Source organism: Patella vulgata, chromosome 3 (assembly GCF_932274485.2).
Source record: "Patella vulgata chromosome 3, xgPatVulg1.2, whole genome shotgun sequence".
Lineage (NCBI taxonomy): Eukaryota > Metazoa > Mollusca > Gastropoda > Patellidae > Patella > Patella vulgata.
The window spans coordinates 84,012,332-84,027,873 of record NC_065881.2 but is presented as its reverse complement, the minus strand read 5'-3'; the positions used below and the strand labels follow the sequence as shown (position 1 = coordinate 84,027,873).

The window sequence follows — 15,542 nt, the reverse complement described above, 5'->3', positions numbered from 1 at the left end:
CTGATATTGAAGAAAAAAACCAAATTCTTTATAAGGCGGACTACCAAATTAAAAAAAAAAATACCAATATTCTTCTTCAAAATTAATACATTTATCACAGAAAATCCCTCATACATACACTTAATTTGAAATCTTCGGGCGTTTTAATGAACTTTATTTTAATTCTCTTCCATTTTTTCTTTGTAAATTCTGTGACGGAATATTTTTTAAGAAATAATGTAATGAAAACTATTCCATTTTTATTTCGAAAAACAACAACTACTATTCCTTAATAATATAGAATATTATTATTTTCGTCGACTATTTTTTATCCATATTGACATATTTTATAACGCCCGACTTTAGCCAATTATAATATGTCATGTGATTTAATCTTGGACAAAATGGCGGATGAAAATAAACATTGTGAAATCGATGAAGGAAGATTTTAAAGTATTTTATAATGTAATATCAGTGTTTTGATAACTGTAGTAGTATAATAACAAGTAGCAGAAACAAAAGAACTGAATATGTCAATGAGAGATGTGAAATTATGTTTACTAGGGGTGAGATTCTCTATTATAAGTTATGCTCAAAATGTTGACGGTCGACATGCATTGATTTGCAAACAAAATTATCGACAAGAAGTTAGAATGGCGATCATGTTTGATCCGACTCCCTTTTCTATTTCCATCACTTTTACATTCCATATTAGGATTAGGGTTAGGGTCAGGTATTTAAGATTAAAACCTATAAATTCAGGGTTAGGGGTTTAAGATTAAAACCAATGACTGAATGAGTAATTTACTTTCTGTGGTGCCACATGACAACAATGAAATATTGAGACACAAAAATGGGAGTCACATCAAACATGAATGCCCTTAGAAGTCAGTAACAAAATGGATAAATTTCACGGAATGATAATAATAATATTAAGTCGCATCAAATTGTAGAGGATGAGTATCGGATGAGATATTCTTTCTTAATTTGTGGTAGATAACCTTATTTCTTTCAAGGTGGTTGAATGACCTATCATCATTATCATCAGGTACATTGATTGATTGATTGATTGATTGATTGAAAATGGGTGTGGGATCAATGACTGATGGAATAAGACTTATGTCCCTGTGACACTTATTGTCCCCAGCCTTTCGAAGAAAACAGGGGACTATTAAAGTGGGTTCGTCTGTCTGTCCGTCCGTCCGCCCGTCTGTCCATCACACTTTTTGGGACACAATAACTCTTTCTATTTGAGCTAAAATGTTCAAACTTGGTGTAGGTGTTTATTAGGTCAATAATTTGATGGAGTTCGAAGATGAGCATATTCTGCTTAGGGTAAGCATCTATAGATAAGCAATCAGGTTGATGCTTTGGGACACGATAACTTTAGTTCTAATTAAGTGAGAGTGATGAAACTTGATCAAGCTTTTGATCCTATGACGTCAGACATTTGATTAATAAATCAGCCTTAATGTTTCTAAAGGGTTATCCACAGTTCTGTGTACCTCACGCCAAAAACTTGCCATAATAAACCGTTTCATTGACACACCATCCAGAATGCGGGTTAAATAACAACTCTTCCAGAGCCTAGTGTAGTAAAGACAAGTAAAACAGAATTTTGAACTATAAAAAACAAAACGAAATAGAATCTGTGTTTTAATCAGTTCATTGTGATTGTTCGTATATCTTAAAATGGCTAGATTGTTCAGTTCTGTCTCAAAATTAAAGAAGCTAAATTGCTAATATTTGGGACCTAGAAATATGAATGTATATAAACTGATTTAAATTCAATCGTTTCCATTTTTACTCTAATTTCAATTCAGTTATGTTTGGCAAAATACGCTAGATGTCTCAATCAAATAGCAATCTCTAGCGTCTGGTTATTCCAGTTTACATCAGTAGTATTTATTATGCATGCTCTCCAGATAAGAATATGGGATATGTCTAGCCTCGTTCTTCAGGTCCTTTTTCAAATGGCACTGAAACGCATTATGGTACACGATTTGTGTACCAATGGTAAAATATTTATCTTGTCTTAAATATTGGATATCAGAAGCCCATCTTTTCCTGGTAAGATCACAACATCAATGTTGATTTAAATTGACAAATAATTTGTGTTTTCAGTGTGGATGATATTGAGTTAAAGATGGGTTCCCAGAAAAGTATTTATCGGGCGGTTATTTCCAATAAAAGTATGACAATTTTGGTATGGAAAGTAGAGATATCCAATCTTACTAGAAAAATACTGGATTCCCCGAAAAACACTCCTGGAGCGTATACAGGACAAAAATATAAGGGTTCCCCTAATCAACAGCCCGACGATTAGGAAGTTCTGCACACGTGATGTCAAAGGTCACACGCGAACATTGACGTACAACACTTTCTGAGATAAAAATGACGGAAAAAGACGCGGGTAGTGGATAATCCGAGAATTTAATTAGGATTCGATATTTGTAATAAATAGTAAGCGATTAAAGACAACATCGTCTTATTTATGCAATGAATTCTCCTCTGACTTCCAAGACGTGACGTAAACATGACCTGGTTTCATCAGATTTTAATAGCAGGGCATTCCTTCGCAATTACAATGTTTGAGAAGGATTTGAAGCATAATTATGACAAATTAATTAGTTTGAATATGTTTTTAGTCCATATATACCATTAAATCACCCAGTTTGAACGCAGGAACCCATCTTTAAAGACTTAGCTCCTTTAAATATACTTCCTGGATTACTCATTTGGTCATGGGGAATTCCCTTTGACTCACTTGGTAGAGGTGTATGGATTTCCCACAGAAACATCCTGTTAAATTATCAACATTCAAGAGAGAGAAATGGGGTTTAACGTCCACTCGACACAAACTAGGTCATTTCGAGACTAACATATGGTTTAATTGTCCCCCGCCTTTCGAAGAAAGCAGGGGACTATTAAAATGGGTTCGTCCGTCTGTCTGTCTGTCTGTCCGTCTGTCTGTCCGTCTGTCTGTCTGTCCGTCACACTTTTTGGGACACAATAACTCTCTTCCTAATTGAGCTAGAATGTTCAAACTTGGTGTATGTGTTTATTAGGTCAATGCCTTGATGGAGTTCGAAGATGAGCATTTTCCGCTTAGGGTAAGCAGAGATAAGCAATTTGATTGGTTGATGCTTTGGGACACGATAACTCTCTTCCTAATTGGGCTAGAATGTTCAAACTTGGTGTATGTGTTGATTAGGTCAATGCCTTGATGGAGTTCGAAGATGAGCATTTTCCGCTTAGGGTAAGCAGAGATAAGCAATTTGATTGGTTGATGCTTTGGGACACGATAACTTTTAATTGAGCTAGAATGTTCAAACTTGGTGTATGTGTTTATTAGGTCAATGCCTTGATGGAGTTCGAAGATGAGCATTTTCCGCTTAGGGTAAGCAGAGATAAGCAATTTGATTGGTTGATACTTTGGGGCACGATAACTCTCTTCCTAATTGAGCTAGAATGTTCAAACTTGGTGTATGTGTTGATTAGGTCAATGCCTTGATGGAGTTCGAAGATGAGCATTTTCCGCTTAGGGTAAGCAGAGATAAGCAATTTGATTGGTTGATGCTTTGGGACACGATAACTTTAGTTCTAATTAAGTGAGATTGATGAAACTTGGTGTATAGATTTATTATATGAATACCTTAACTAAGTTCGATAATGAACATTTTTTGCTGAGGGTAAGCAGAGTGATAAGCAATTTGATTGGTAGAAACTTTGGAACACAATAACTCTCCTTCTAATTGAGGTAGAATGTTCAAACTTGGCATAGGTGTCTATTAGGTGAATGTTTAAACTTTATGTAGATGTTCATTAGGTGAATGTCTTGACTGAGTTCAATAATTAACATTTCGAGCTGAAGCTAAGCAGAGCTAATCGATTTCATTTGTCGATGGTTTGGGACAAGATAATCTTGATTCTATCTGATAGAGAGTGATGAAACTTAGTGAAAAAAATAAATGTGCGATTAATTAATATGTGTCATCTATTTATTTTGCAATTTCGGCGGGGGACATCAGCCTCACTGTTGGCTTGTTTTATTTACATAATTCGGTTGCGCGTAGGGGTCTTTAGCAGTGGGAGGAAACTGGAGGACCCGGAGAAAACCCACGTACAACCGGGGATTCGAATCAACATTCAAACAGTATATTAACATGTGCCCAGATGTGAAAAGAACAGATTGATTGTTCATCATGATTCAGCTAATTATGACATTTTGATACAATGTAATGGTCTATTGTTTGATAGTTAGCCTACATTAAAGATACATTATGGGAGATTTTTATAGAGAGTTGGCCATTCTTGCTATAATAGTTCAAAAGTAGATGATGAAAGAAGAATATATTGAAAATTTCAGTCAAATTACTTTATTCTGAACATAGTTATCATCGTTGTAATATTTGAATAGAAATGGTAGTGAAATGTGCCTTAAACTTGGCCGATCGTTTGATTGACAGGCGTTAACTCCACCTACATATTTACATTAATAGAGTTAAACATACATTATGGGAGATTAGATAAAGAGCTGGCAGTTCTCACTATAATAGTTAAAAATTAGATAATGTAAAGGGAATTTGCTGAAAATTTCAGTCAAATTGATCCACTCTGAACCGAGATATTAGTGTTTGAATTTTAGGCCTAGCCTCGATAATCATTACTAAAGTCGTTACAATAAATATCATACTCATAGTCTTGATCATCCATTTTTGGGGTAAATCATCAATGAGCCCGAGCGTTGAGCAGCAAATCGGATTTAAATCCAGTAAAAATCTGACACATACATGTAAGATGTCATCGAGAGTTGATTTAATGGTCATTTCATGTTAATTAATGTCTAATTAATAGTTTCGATAACATTTCAGGCCTAAAGAAAGACCCCCAATAGGCAGATTTACCTCTTGCATAATGCAAGGTTAATAGACTTTATACAGACCGTGATATACAAATGTATCTCAGTCAATTTACATGTACAGGAATAAAGAGTTACTATTATAACAAATTAATAATCAATGTGTATTTATTAATAAGGCTTCAAACATGTTATATATTAAACCAAGACCTTCCGGATATTGGAACCAGAAAATGATATGATTATGTTACACTTCTAAAAATATATCAATGCATCTTCCTTGCTTCCCGCTTTGAATTTACATATTTTATCCATAACTTTGATTTAAATCACACAATATTTTATAGATATATATCTTTTTAGGTCGTCATATATGTAATGATCATAATTATGGAAACAGTTTTATATAAGCACTCTTGCTTGTTACTCAACTGCAATCTACATATTGCACACTGTATGGCGTATTTCCATCTTCAATAACCCAGTATAGGAGCTGAACAGTAGGACGTTAAACCCTATTTCAATACATGTCTACAATAATTGATCGTGTGTATGTTGTCATTGTTTCAATGATTTATTACTCAAGAAAGTAATCAAAGATATGTAATAAGCTTACATATATAACCTACATGCTATAACCTATCTATAAGTCTATTAATATACAGGTTAACTATCAAACACACCCAATGTCCTTTTACAGAAATGTAATGAAATGGGGTTTAACGTCCTACTGTTCTGCTCCTATATCAGGCTAATGAAGACGGGCATACACCATACAGTGTGCTATGAGGGAAATTTTGCCCGGGCAGCGGCACTATCGCCTACTCTTATATCGAATTCCAACTGCCAAGGGATCTTTTACGTGCATTCCAATGTATACACAGGACCTCGGTTTTTTGTCTCATCCGAAGGACTAGACAGCTGTCCTTGTCAGGCACTCCGTCCTGCACCACTGACAAGGGGAAACCAATGTCCTTTTACATAGAATACAACCATAATTAGTAGAGTCCTGCTGAACGATCAATCTTAGGCCTAGAAATAACTGTTTTACAGGTACAAGACATTTTAAACTTAGTGCCGGACATGTATTAATAATAACAATAAAAAAAAAACAAATCAGTGCCAGACAAAATGACAGGCACCAGAAGTTTTGTGCCTGACAAAGCCTGAATCCGTGGCTGATATTGTCTGTGACAGGTGCTTCATTTCAAAACTTGTCAATAAATTTGTAGATGACCATAATAAAGTATGTTTTAACTATATGGTTGTAAATTTCAATAAGTTTACAAATGACCATAATATAGTAGTATGTTTGACACCATGTAAAGACGGGGTACGGTGTGGTTAGTTTTTACATGACCATAATATTGCATGTTTAAACTCCGTACAAAGGCTGGACAGTGGATGTGGTTGTAAATTTCAACAAGTTTATAGTTGACCGTTATATATGTCATGTTTTAACTACGTACAAAGGCTGGACGTGGTTGTTAATTTCAATAAGCTTATATGTCATGTTTGAACTACGTGAAAGGACTGCACGTGGTTGTGAATTTCAACAAGTTTATAGATGACCGTTAAATGTCATGTTTTAACTCTGTGAAAAGACTGGACGTGTTTATAGATGACTATGATATATCATGTTTTAACTACGTGAAAAGACTGGACGTGTTTATAGATGACTATGATATATCATGTTTTAACTACGTGAAAAGACTGGACGTGTTTATAGATGACTATGATATATCATGTTTTAACTATGTGAAAAGACTGGACGTGTTTATAGATGACTATGATATATCATGTTTTAACTATGTGAAAAGACTGGACGTGTTTATAGATGACTATGATATATCATGTTTTAACTATGTGAAAAGACTGGACGTGTTTATAGATGACTATGATATATCATGTTTTAACTATGTGAAAAGACTGGACGTGTTTATAGTTGACCGTTTTAACTACATGGTTTTAATAAATTAATAATTAATAACAATATTGCTACATTAAGTAGATTATCTAGTGAATACTTTATATGTGTTTATTTTTATCAGGTTTGTTTTGTTTACAGGATTCTGGTGTGGGTAAATCCAGTCTTGTGATGAGGTTCGTCACAGATTCGTTTAAACCAGCACTAGAGAGTACAATAGGGTAAATATCTTTTTCTTCTTCACAATCTGTCGAAAGGTGATGGTAGGAAATAGGGTACCTGTAATTGATCTCCAATTCCCATTAATATAATCAGCAGGGGGTGGGGGGTCCTAGTGGTTTAAAATGTGAAATCACAAGGTCGGTCATTGAGTGAAGTGACGTCATTTCGATTCTCCGTCTGTCCAACCGCGTGGGTTTTCCCCAGGTCCTCTGGTTTCCTCCCACAGCTCAAGACCCCTACACGCAAGCTAATTATTGAAATAAAATTAAAAACCATATGTTAGTCCTGAAATGACCTAGTTTGTGTCGAGTGGACGTTAAACCCCATTTCTCTCTCTCCCACATTGACTAGCCTGTTTTGAAGTCTGTTAACTATTTTATTAGAGAGTGAATTCATTTGATTTATAATTTCATATATTTACAGGGCTTCCTTTATGACAAAGACGTTACTAGTGGAGGGAAATACTTATAAATTTCAGATCTGGGACACGGCTGGTCAAGAAAAGGTTAGTTACTGGGTTAAATATCACGTCAGTACAATTCTGTATTCGATCTTTTCAACATTAACATCAGAAGGCACTTACTGTAAACTCCACCCAAACCAGAGACAGCAGTCAGAATCCCCATTATATCACTTCAGAAGGCACTTAAACCCCCACCCAAACCAGAGACAGCAGTGAGAATCTACATTACATTATTTTGATACTAACATATTGCTGTTTTTGATTTAACATGGTCTTTCATGCAATCTGGCTCGCTAGCCTGGAGGTAGGGTGTTCGATCCCTGCATTGGCCGAGATAGTTAATGCAGATTTTCCGGCGTGGTTTCCCATTTTCAGTGGTGCAGAACGGAGTGCCTGACAAGGACAGCTGTCTAGTCGTTCGGATGGGACGGAAAACTGAGGTCCCGTGTACACATTGGCGTGCACGTAAAAGATCCCTTGGCAGTTGGAATTTGATATAAGAGTAGGCCGTAGCGCCGCTGCCCGGGCAAAATTTCCCTCATAGCACACTGTATGGCGTATGTCCGTCTTCATTAGCCCAGGTTAGGAGCAGAACAGTAGGACGTTAAACCCCATTTCATTTCATTTCATTTCTTTCATGCAATGATGAAAAGGGATTTTGCTCAGAAAGCCAAGAAACAATGACAATTTCAGAAACCGAGATCACATGCATATGTTGGAATGCACATAAAAGAATCTGCTGTGACAGTTGGAATTTGAAATATGCACACAGCATGGCATATGGCCGGTGTTCATTAGCCCGGTTGGAGCAGAAAAGAAGGATATTTCAGATCAGTCATTAATAAAATATCCTGTCCAACTGTTTTATATAATTATATAATTTGGCCCCGAGTTTTAAAGCATACTCAACCTTCATTCACTATTTATGAGAAATATCTTTGATCCAGAAACACAAAACGTTGTACATGTTTTCTTATTAAACATTAAAACAACAATTATTTTATAAAGGGCTATATTTTAGTCAAAATAAGGTGAACAATTTTAAGTAAATTCTCAACTTAAGTCTGAGAATGCTTTGTAAACTCCATGCCCCGAGTTCACAAAGCATTCTCAGACTTAAGTTAAGAATTTACTCAACTTTCAATGAGAAATTTCTTTGATCCAGAAACACAAATCTTTGCACATAGTTTCTTATTTATGTATTTGATACATTAAAACAACAAAAGTTTTATAAAGGGCTATATTTTAGTTAAGAGAAGGTGAACAATTTTGAGTATATCTTTAACTTAATTATGAGAATCGTTTGTAAACTCCAGGTCTGATTTATTAATTTTGTATTTTAGTATCGCGCTCTAGCTCCGATGTATTACAGAGGTGCTGCAGCGGCTATAATAGCTTATGATGTCACTAGAGAGGTGAGTTGATTATTTTAAAATTGAACATTGATAGATGTCATTAGATGTTCATATCCTTGATTAATGGACATAGGGGTATAACTTTTCATAATATTTATAATATTACAATTTTATCCTTTTAAAGAAAGTAGAATTTCTATCATGGATGTTGACTAGATACCTTATTCACGAAAAATGAAACTAAAAGACTGTAAGAATGCAGCCTGTTCATTGGCTGAGAGCTAAAATATGTAGTAGAATTTAAAACTTTAACAAATGAAAATGGGGTATACTTTCAATATATTAAACATGCATTATGCAAGAGCTAAATCAGACGATTGCAGGTCTTTCTTTAGGGCTTATTAATGAGGCATTTATTAACTTGCCAAGACCATAATCATCTCTCTATGCCATTATATGCTCTTGAATTTCAACGGATGTAAACATGATTGGCAGTTAATGATTTGATTAAAAAATGGATAGTCAAGACTTTGTTTTCTATCGTAACAACGGTAGCAATGACAATCAAGATTCCGTTATTCTCCAAACAGCCCCTAACTTAGCTCAGAATGAAGTAATTTGACAGAAATTTTCAACATATTCCCTTTTCATTATCTGTTTTTGAACTATTATAGCGAGAACTATCAGATCTGTATCTAAATCTTTTTATGCATCTTTAAGTTTTAATGAAGAAGGCGGGAAATATGTATCACTTCTGGAATATACATACTCACTGTTTCAACTGGTTTTACACGATAAAATTACAAATTTTACTTTGATCATTGCTTGATAAAGATATCTGTATGAGTATTGAAACGTTGCATGTAATAAACCAAGATGTGGTAAATCTATAGAGTTGTCTTATTAGGCAACACAAATAAAATAAGTTGTTTCTCGGGCACCGCCCGCACGCAAAATTGGTTGCGCGTGCAGCCTATTTATTAGTCTTGATGAAAAATAAAAAATATGTAACGCCCGCCCGAACATCGATAAGCAAGTCATAAAAAAAATATGCCGCATGTATCTACATGCCCCATTCGTGAATATCCATTCAAATGTATTAAACTGATTCAGATGTAAACGCTCATTTACGGGTCTTTTTTATTGATATCGAAAGAACCTCCATTTTTGTATCACGTGATTTTAATTACCTCCCCTTGTGAACTAGAATTTGATTCGTGTTAAACACCGAAAGTCATTGACAACAATGCAATGTATTTCAATCATTCGATCTTAATCGGCTCATTATTGCCGGCTTCAGTCGGTCCATGTTTGAAAAAATCCTACTTATAAAACAATGAATCGTAGAGCAGGTTAATTATTATAACTTGTGGCTACGAATACGATACGATGATAGTCACCATACCTTAGTCAGAATCTGGGTCATTAGCACGTTTAACGGTAGTTTTGATAATCCGGCAAATAATAATTGGATTACACATTTGATGGTTTTACTGACGAGTTGTTAGTTAAATTTAAATAGTCATTCGATATAAACCCCAGATAGAACACCGAATATGCTGAGAAACACACCAAATATCCTGAGAAACAGTCATTTCACGAATCCCGATGACACGTGACATGCATTGGTTGGAATTAGGTCAATCATTATAAACCAGCGATACTAGATTTAGATCGAAGTGTCGTTTACCGTGATGATTATTTTTGATACACATGCTGACAGAGGCTTACTCTTTAAAATATTGTCGTTATTATGGACGGCTATTAATAGTCTTACGGAATTTTATTTTAAACCAATTTCAATTATGGTTGTCACCATTACCATTAGTAAGCTACATTACGTGAATTCAATATGGAAAATTATTTTCCTTTCAGTCAGTGTTCAGTGTTTGAGTGGACTTGATTTTTGGATTTATGTTCTAAGTATGTATAATATATAACTGAAAGCAAAACCGTAGACAAGTAATGACTTTCTCATTAAAAAAAATAAAAAATACAAGGCCGCCCTCCCGCCCCAACAATTTTCAACAATAGGCAAATTTTATTTTGCACCATCCTCTAGCCAGAAATGAGATAAAAAAAAAAATAAACCGCCCTCCCCCCCTACAGTTTCAGCTGTCAGTTGCCGGAGAAACAAGACATTTATTTTGCGTAGCCTTATGAAAGATTAGATTAAGTGCTGACAGTTCTCCCTATAATAGTTCAAACTAGATAATAAAAAGGGAATATGCTGAACATTTCAGTCAAATTGCTTCACTCTAAGCCGAGAAAACCTTATTTTGAAATCACTGTAGCCACTCGATTGTCATGGTTACGCGGTGGATTAGAAATATTTTAAATTTATTTTCTTCTACAAATTTTTGTTTCAGGCAACATATAAATCTGTTAAAAGCTGGGTTCAAGAATTACGTCATCAAGGTGCTCCAAATATAGTCATAGCCATCGCTGGTAATAAATGTGACCTTGATGACCTTCGCGAAGTACGAGAGAAAGGTAGGATTATTGTTCCTCCGCCTCCAGGAATCGAACTCACTGAGTTGCCGTGGCTTAGGCCTCTCAGACAAAGCATTCTTAGACTTAGGTTTAAGAATTTACTGAACTTTCAATCAATGTTTATTAGAAATATCTTTGATTCAGAAACACAAAACTTTGCACATAGATTCTTATTGGTGTATCTGATACATTAAAACAACAAATTTTTTATAAAGGGCTATATTTTAGTTAAAATAAGGCAAACAATTTTAAGTAAATTCTTAACTTATGTCTGTGAATATTTGTGAACTCAGGGCCAGGTATTTAAAAAAATCTACTCGAACATCAAATAAAAGTTTACATACATGATGTAATTAATATTGATTGTTTTGTTTTATTTTAACAGATGCAGAAGATTATGCTAAGGAGATCAATGCTATATTTTGTGAAACCAGTGCGTTAACGGCAATCAATGTAGCTGATTTATTTTATAAAATATGTACGTACAGTTAGAATTCTATTTTGTTTTTATATGTCAACCCTTTAGGGAGCCATGGTGACTAAGTGGGTAAGTAGGTAAGACCCTGGCTCGCTAGTCTGGAGGTCACATGTTCGATTCCTGCGTTGGCCGAGAAAGGCCATCAGGATTATCTGACATGGTTTCCCCTTGTCAGTGGTGCAGGACGAAGGGCCTGACAAGTATAGCTGTTTATTCATTCGGATAGGATAAAAAAAAACCAGGACGCGTATACACATTGGCGTACATGTAAAAGATCCCTTGGCAGTTGGCATTCGATTTAAGAGTAGACCATAGTGCCGCAGCCCAGGCAAAATTTCCCTCATCGCACACTGTATGGTGTATGCCCGTCTTCATTAGCCCAGTCAGAGCAGAACATGAAAATATTGCTCGCTATAGCACCACAAACTGGTCAACTTGTACTGGTCGAATCTCTTCAATTTGTTTTTATCTTTTTACCCAAAGAAGATCATTTGCCTGACAAAATTATTTTGCATATTTTTTCACACTTGCCTGGCTGTCGGGTGTTCGATCCCTGCATAGGCCGAGAAAGTTCATCCAGATTTTCCAGCGTGGTTCCCAATTGTCAGTGATGCAGGACGGAGGGCCTGATAAGGACAGCTGTCTAGTCGTTCGGATGGGATGAAAAACTGAGGTCCCGTATACACATTTGCGTGCACATAAAAGATCTCTTGACAGTTGGAATTCGATATAAGAGTAGGCCTTAGTGCCGCTGTCCGGGCAAAATGTCCCTCATAGCACACCGTTATTCGGATTCCCGTCTTCATTAGCCTAGTTCGGAGCAGAACAGTAGGACGTTAATCCCCATTCCATTTCATTTCATTTTTCACACTTGTCATTTAATTGTGTTTTTTTTTTAGCGGAGAGATTACCATGTGAAGATTACTCATCTGCGGCTAAACTTGGTAGCACTGTCAATCTACGAAACAGAAAAGACGTAAAAAAAGACAAAAAATGTTGCGGATCCTGATGCTAGGTTTTTGATTTAAGATTAGAAATTTTTTAACAAATCAAAACAGTCTGATTGTGGCACGGATCTTCTTTGGTTTCGTTTTTATAAACTTCAAAATTTTGTTTAATAGGCCTTTGTATGATAGGCCTTTGTGTAATACATGTAGGCCTTTGTTTTAAAGGCCTTTGTATAATAGTTCTTTGTTTAATAGACCTGTCTACCGTAGGCCTTTGTATGATAGGTCTTTGTTTTAAAGGCCTTTGTATAATAGGTCTTTGTTTAACAGGTCTTTATATAATATGTCTTTGTTTAAAAAGGCCTTTGTTTAATAGGCCTTTGTATAATAGGCCTTTGTTTAATAGGTCTTTGTATAATAAGCCTTTGTTTAATAGACCTGTCGACTGTAGACCTTTGTTTAAAAGGTCTTTTTTTAATTGACCTTTCTAAGGTCGACAATTGTTTAATAGGTCTTTGTTTTAAAGGTCTTTGTTTGTATGATAGGCCTAAATTTTGACACAAAAGCCGTTTTTTAGAAAACGAATGACAAATTAGATCTGTAGTTTTATCAGACTGGTAATAAAAGACAAACCTAAATGTAAAGATGCATTATGTAAGATTTAGATACAGAGCTGGACGTTCTGGATATAATAGTTCCAAAATAGATAATTAAAAAATTAATATATTGAAAATTTCATTCAGATTACTTTATTCTGAGCCAAGATATCATTGTTTGAAGTTTTAACAAGATGTGGTAAATATTGTTTATTACCATAGCAACGTTACTTGTTAATTGAGACTCTGCCTCACTTCTCCATTTTTAAATTAAAACTTTAAATGGCGATCGCAATACGGTTTAAATGTGTGCCATCGGATGATATAGAGAGTTGGTTATAAGCTTGTCATGTTAAAAAATGTCTAAATAATAATTTATGTAACATTTGAAGCCAAAATAAAAGTCTGCAATAGACAGATTTAGCTCTTACATAATGCATCCTTATAAAACTTACAAACTAAAAACTTGCGATAATATTATTATTATTATTATTATTATTGTTCGATTTATATAGCGCTTCATTACACATGAAGTGTTTCTAAGCACATATCACAAACATTTACTTCAAACACACAGAAACAATCAAAATCAGGAGAACATAATTAAACACAATTAAAGACAATTAAACACAGCTGCCTGTTAGGCGCTATTATTCAAAGGTTTATATCCAATAAATCAACCGGCTAATCTCTATATTGAACTCAGTCAAGGTATTACCTGATGAACACCTACACCAAGTAGAGTTCAAAAATAAAAAACGAAGTTTAAAAGAATCAACTTCATTAACAAAAATTAAACAATCAAAAACTAAACAGATAAATCAAATTCAAACGAAACAAATAAAACAAAGAAAATGAAAAGAGCAGTTCATTACCATTCTACATTAACAAAATAAAGGAAAACAACTTGTGAAAATTTTTCAAAAAATAAGAGCAAAGTAACACTAATGTTAATACTTTTTTAACGAACATATGTTATATAAAGTATTAATTAGACATTTATTCACATGACAAGCCAATAATCAACTCGTATCATGCTGTTACCATTGTTCACATTTGTTTGTGGACACTCTACAGGTCACAATTTTTATCCAATTTAGATGAAGCTTACAATATATGTTTATTTCCCAAATAACTCAGACACATGTCGAACCTTAAATTTCTGGATTATTACCCCTGGTTGTACATTCATGGGAGGACGAACTCCATCAATAATCAGTGCTCCACAAAACTCTGTTCCAGAGTTAACCCCTGAAAACCTCCGAAAAGCAATAGAGGCTACAGTTTTTCAACAGATTTATATCAAATGTGGTGTTCCTGAATATTATAATTTGCATAGTCTTGTGCATAAGGGGTACAATTTATGTCTGTCTGTCGATCTCCATTGTAAAAAATAGATGTTTAGTGGTGACGTCCAATATGTGTGGACTCAAATTTTAAATAATTTTCAAAATTCTTAGAACGATTGTATACTAATATAACCATGCTTTAAATGTATGGTGACGGCATCCAACATGCGTTTATTCAAATTCTTAGAAAAATTATATACTACCCATGCTTCTGATGATGTTGGGGTAGTCACATCCATAATCCATAATTTTAAATAATTTTCCAAATTCTTAGAACGATGTATACAAATATAACCATGCTTTAAATGTATGGTGACGGCATCCAACATGCGTTTATTCAAATTCTTAGAAAAATTATATACTACCCATGCTTCTGATGATGTTGGGGTAGTCACATCCATAATGCGTTGAGTGTTGACCGAAGTTAATTAATTTTCAAAATTCTTCTAAAATTGATAAATAACCACATACTGATGTAAGGTGGTTACATCCAGCATGTGTTCACCCAAAGTTAAATAGTTTTCAAAATTCTTGAAAAAAAAAAGCCTACTTACAAAAGAACAACAATATGCTAACCTAGAGTTATCTGCCTTTGTATGGAACGCACAATTTATTTGGATACTCAATTGAACGTTCCGAAATTGAATTCTCTAAATCCCCAAAATAATGACAATCGAGTAAAAAGGGGTGGTTTCGATCTACAACGTATGAGCCGAACGCATAAGAAAATATCCCAACCATCTGTGACAGCTGAAACATATTAGTTGTGTTTATTTATGTCACGATTCTACTCACCTCAGTTGTCGGAACTGAGAAAACTTTGTCAGGACTGAATTGCCCGTCACTTGATTGCAATTCTGTCAAATTGGGAC

At 34.7% G+C, this 15,542-nt stretch overlaps 1 protein-coding gene across 1 annotated transcript; it reads left to right on the top strand.

Annotated features, from left to right (window-relative positions):
* Positions 1-390: 390 nt before the first annotated feature.
* On the top strand, positions 391-13,800 carry LOC126816479 (ras-related protein Rab-22A). The gene is made up of 7 exons (XM_050543098.2): positions 391-545; positions 6,909-6,988; positions 7,413-7,494; positions 8,796-8,867; positions 11,177-11,300; positions 11,686-11,778; positions 12,678-13,800. The coding sequence occupies exons 1-7, from the start codon at positions 510-512 to the stop codon at positions 12,785-12,787; spliced, it is 597 nt and encodes a 198-aa protein (XP_050399055.1). The 5' UTR covers positions 391-509; the 3' UTR covers positions 12,788-13,800.
* Positions 13,801-15,542: the final 1,742 nt, after the last annotated feature.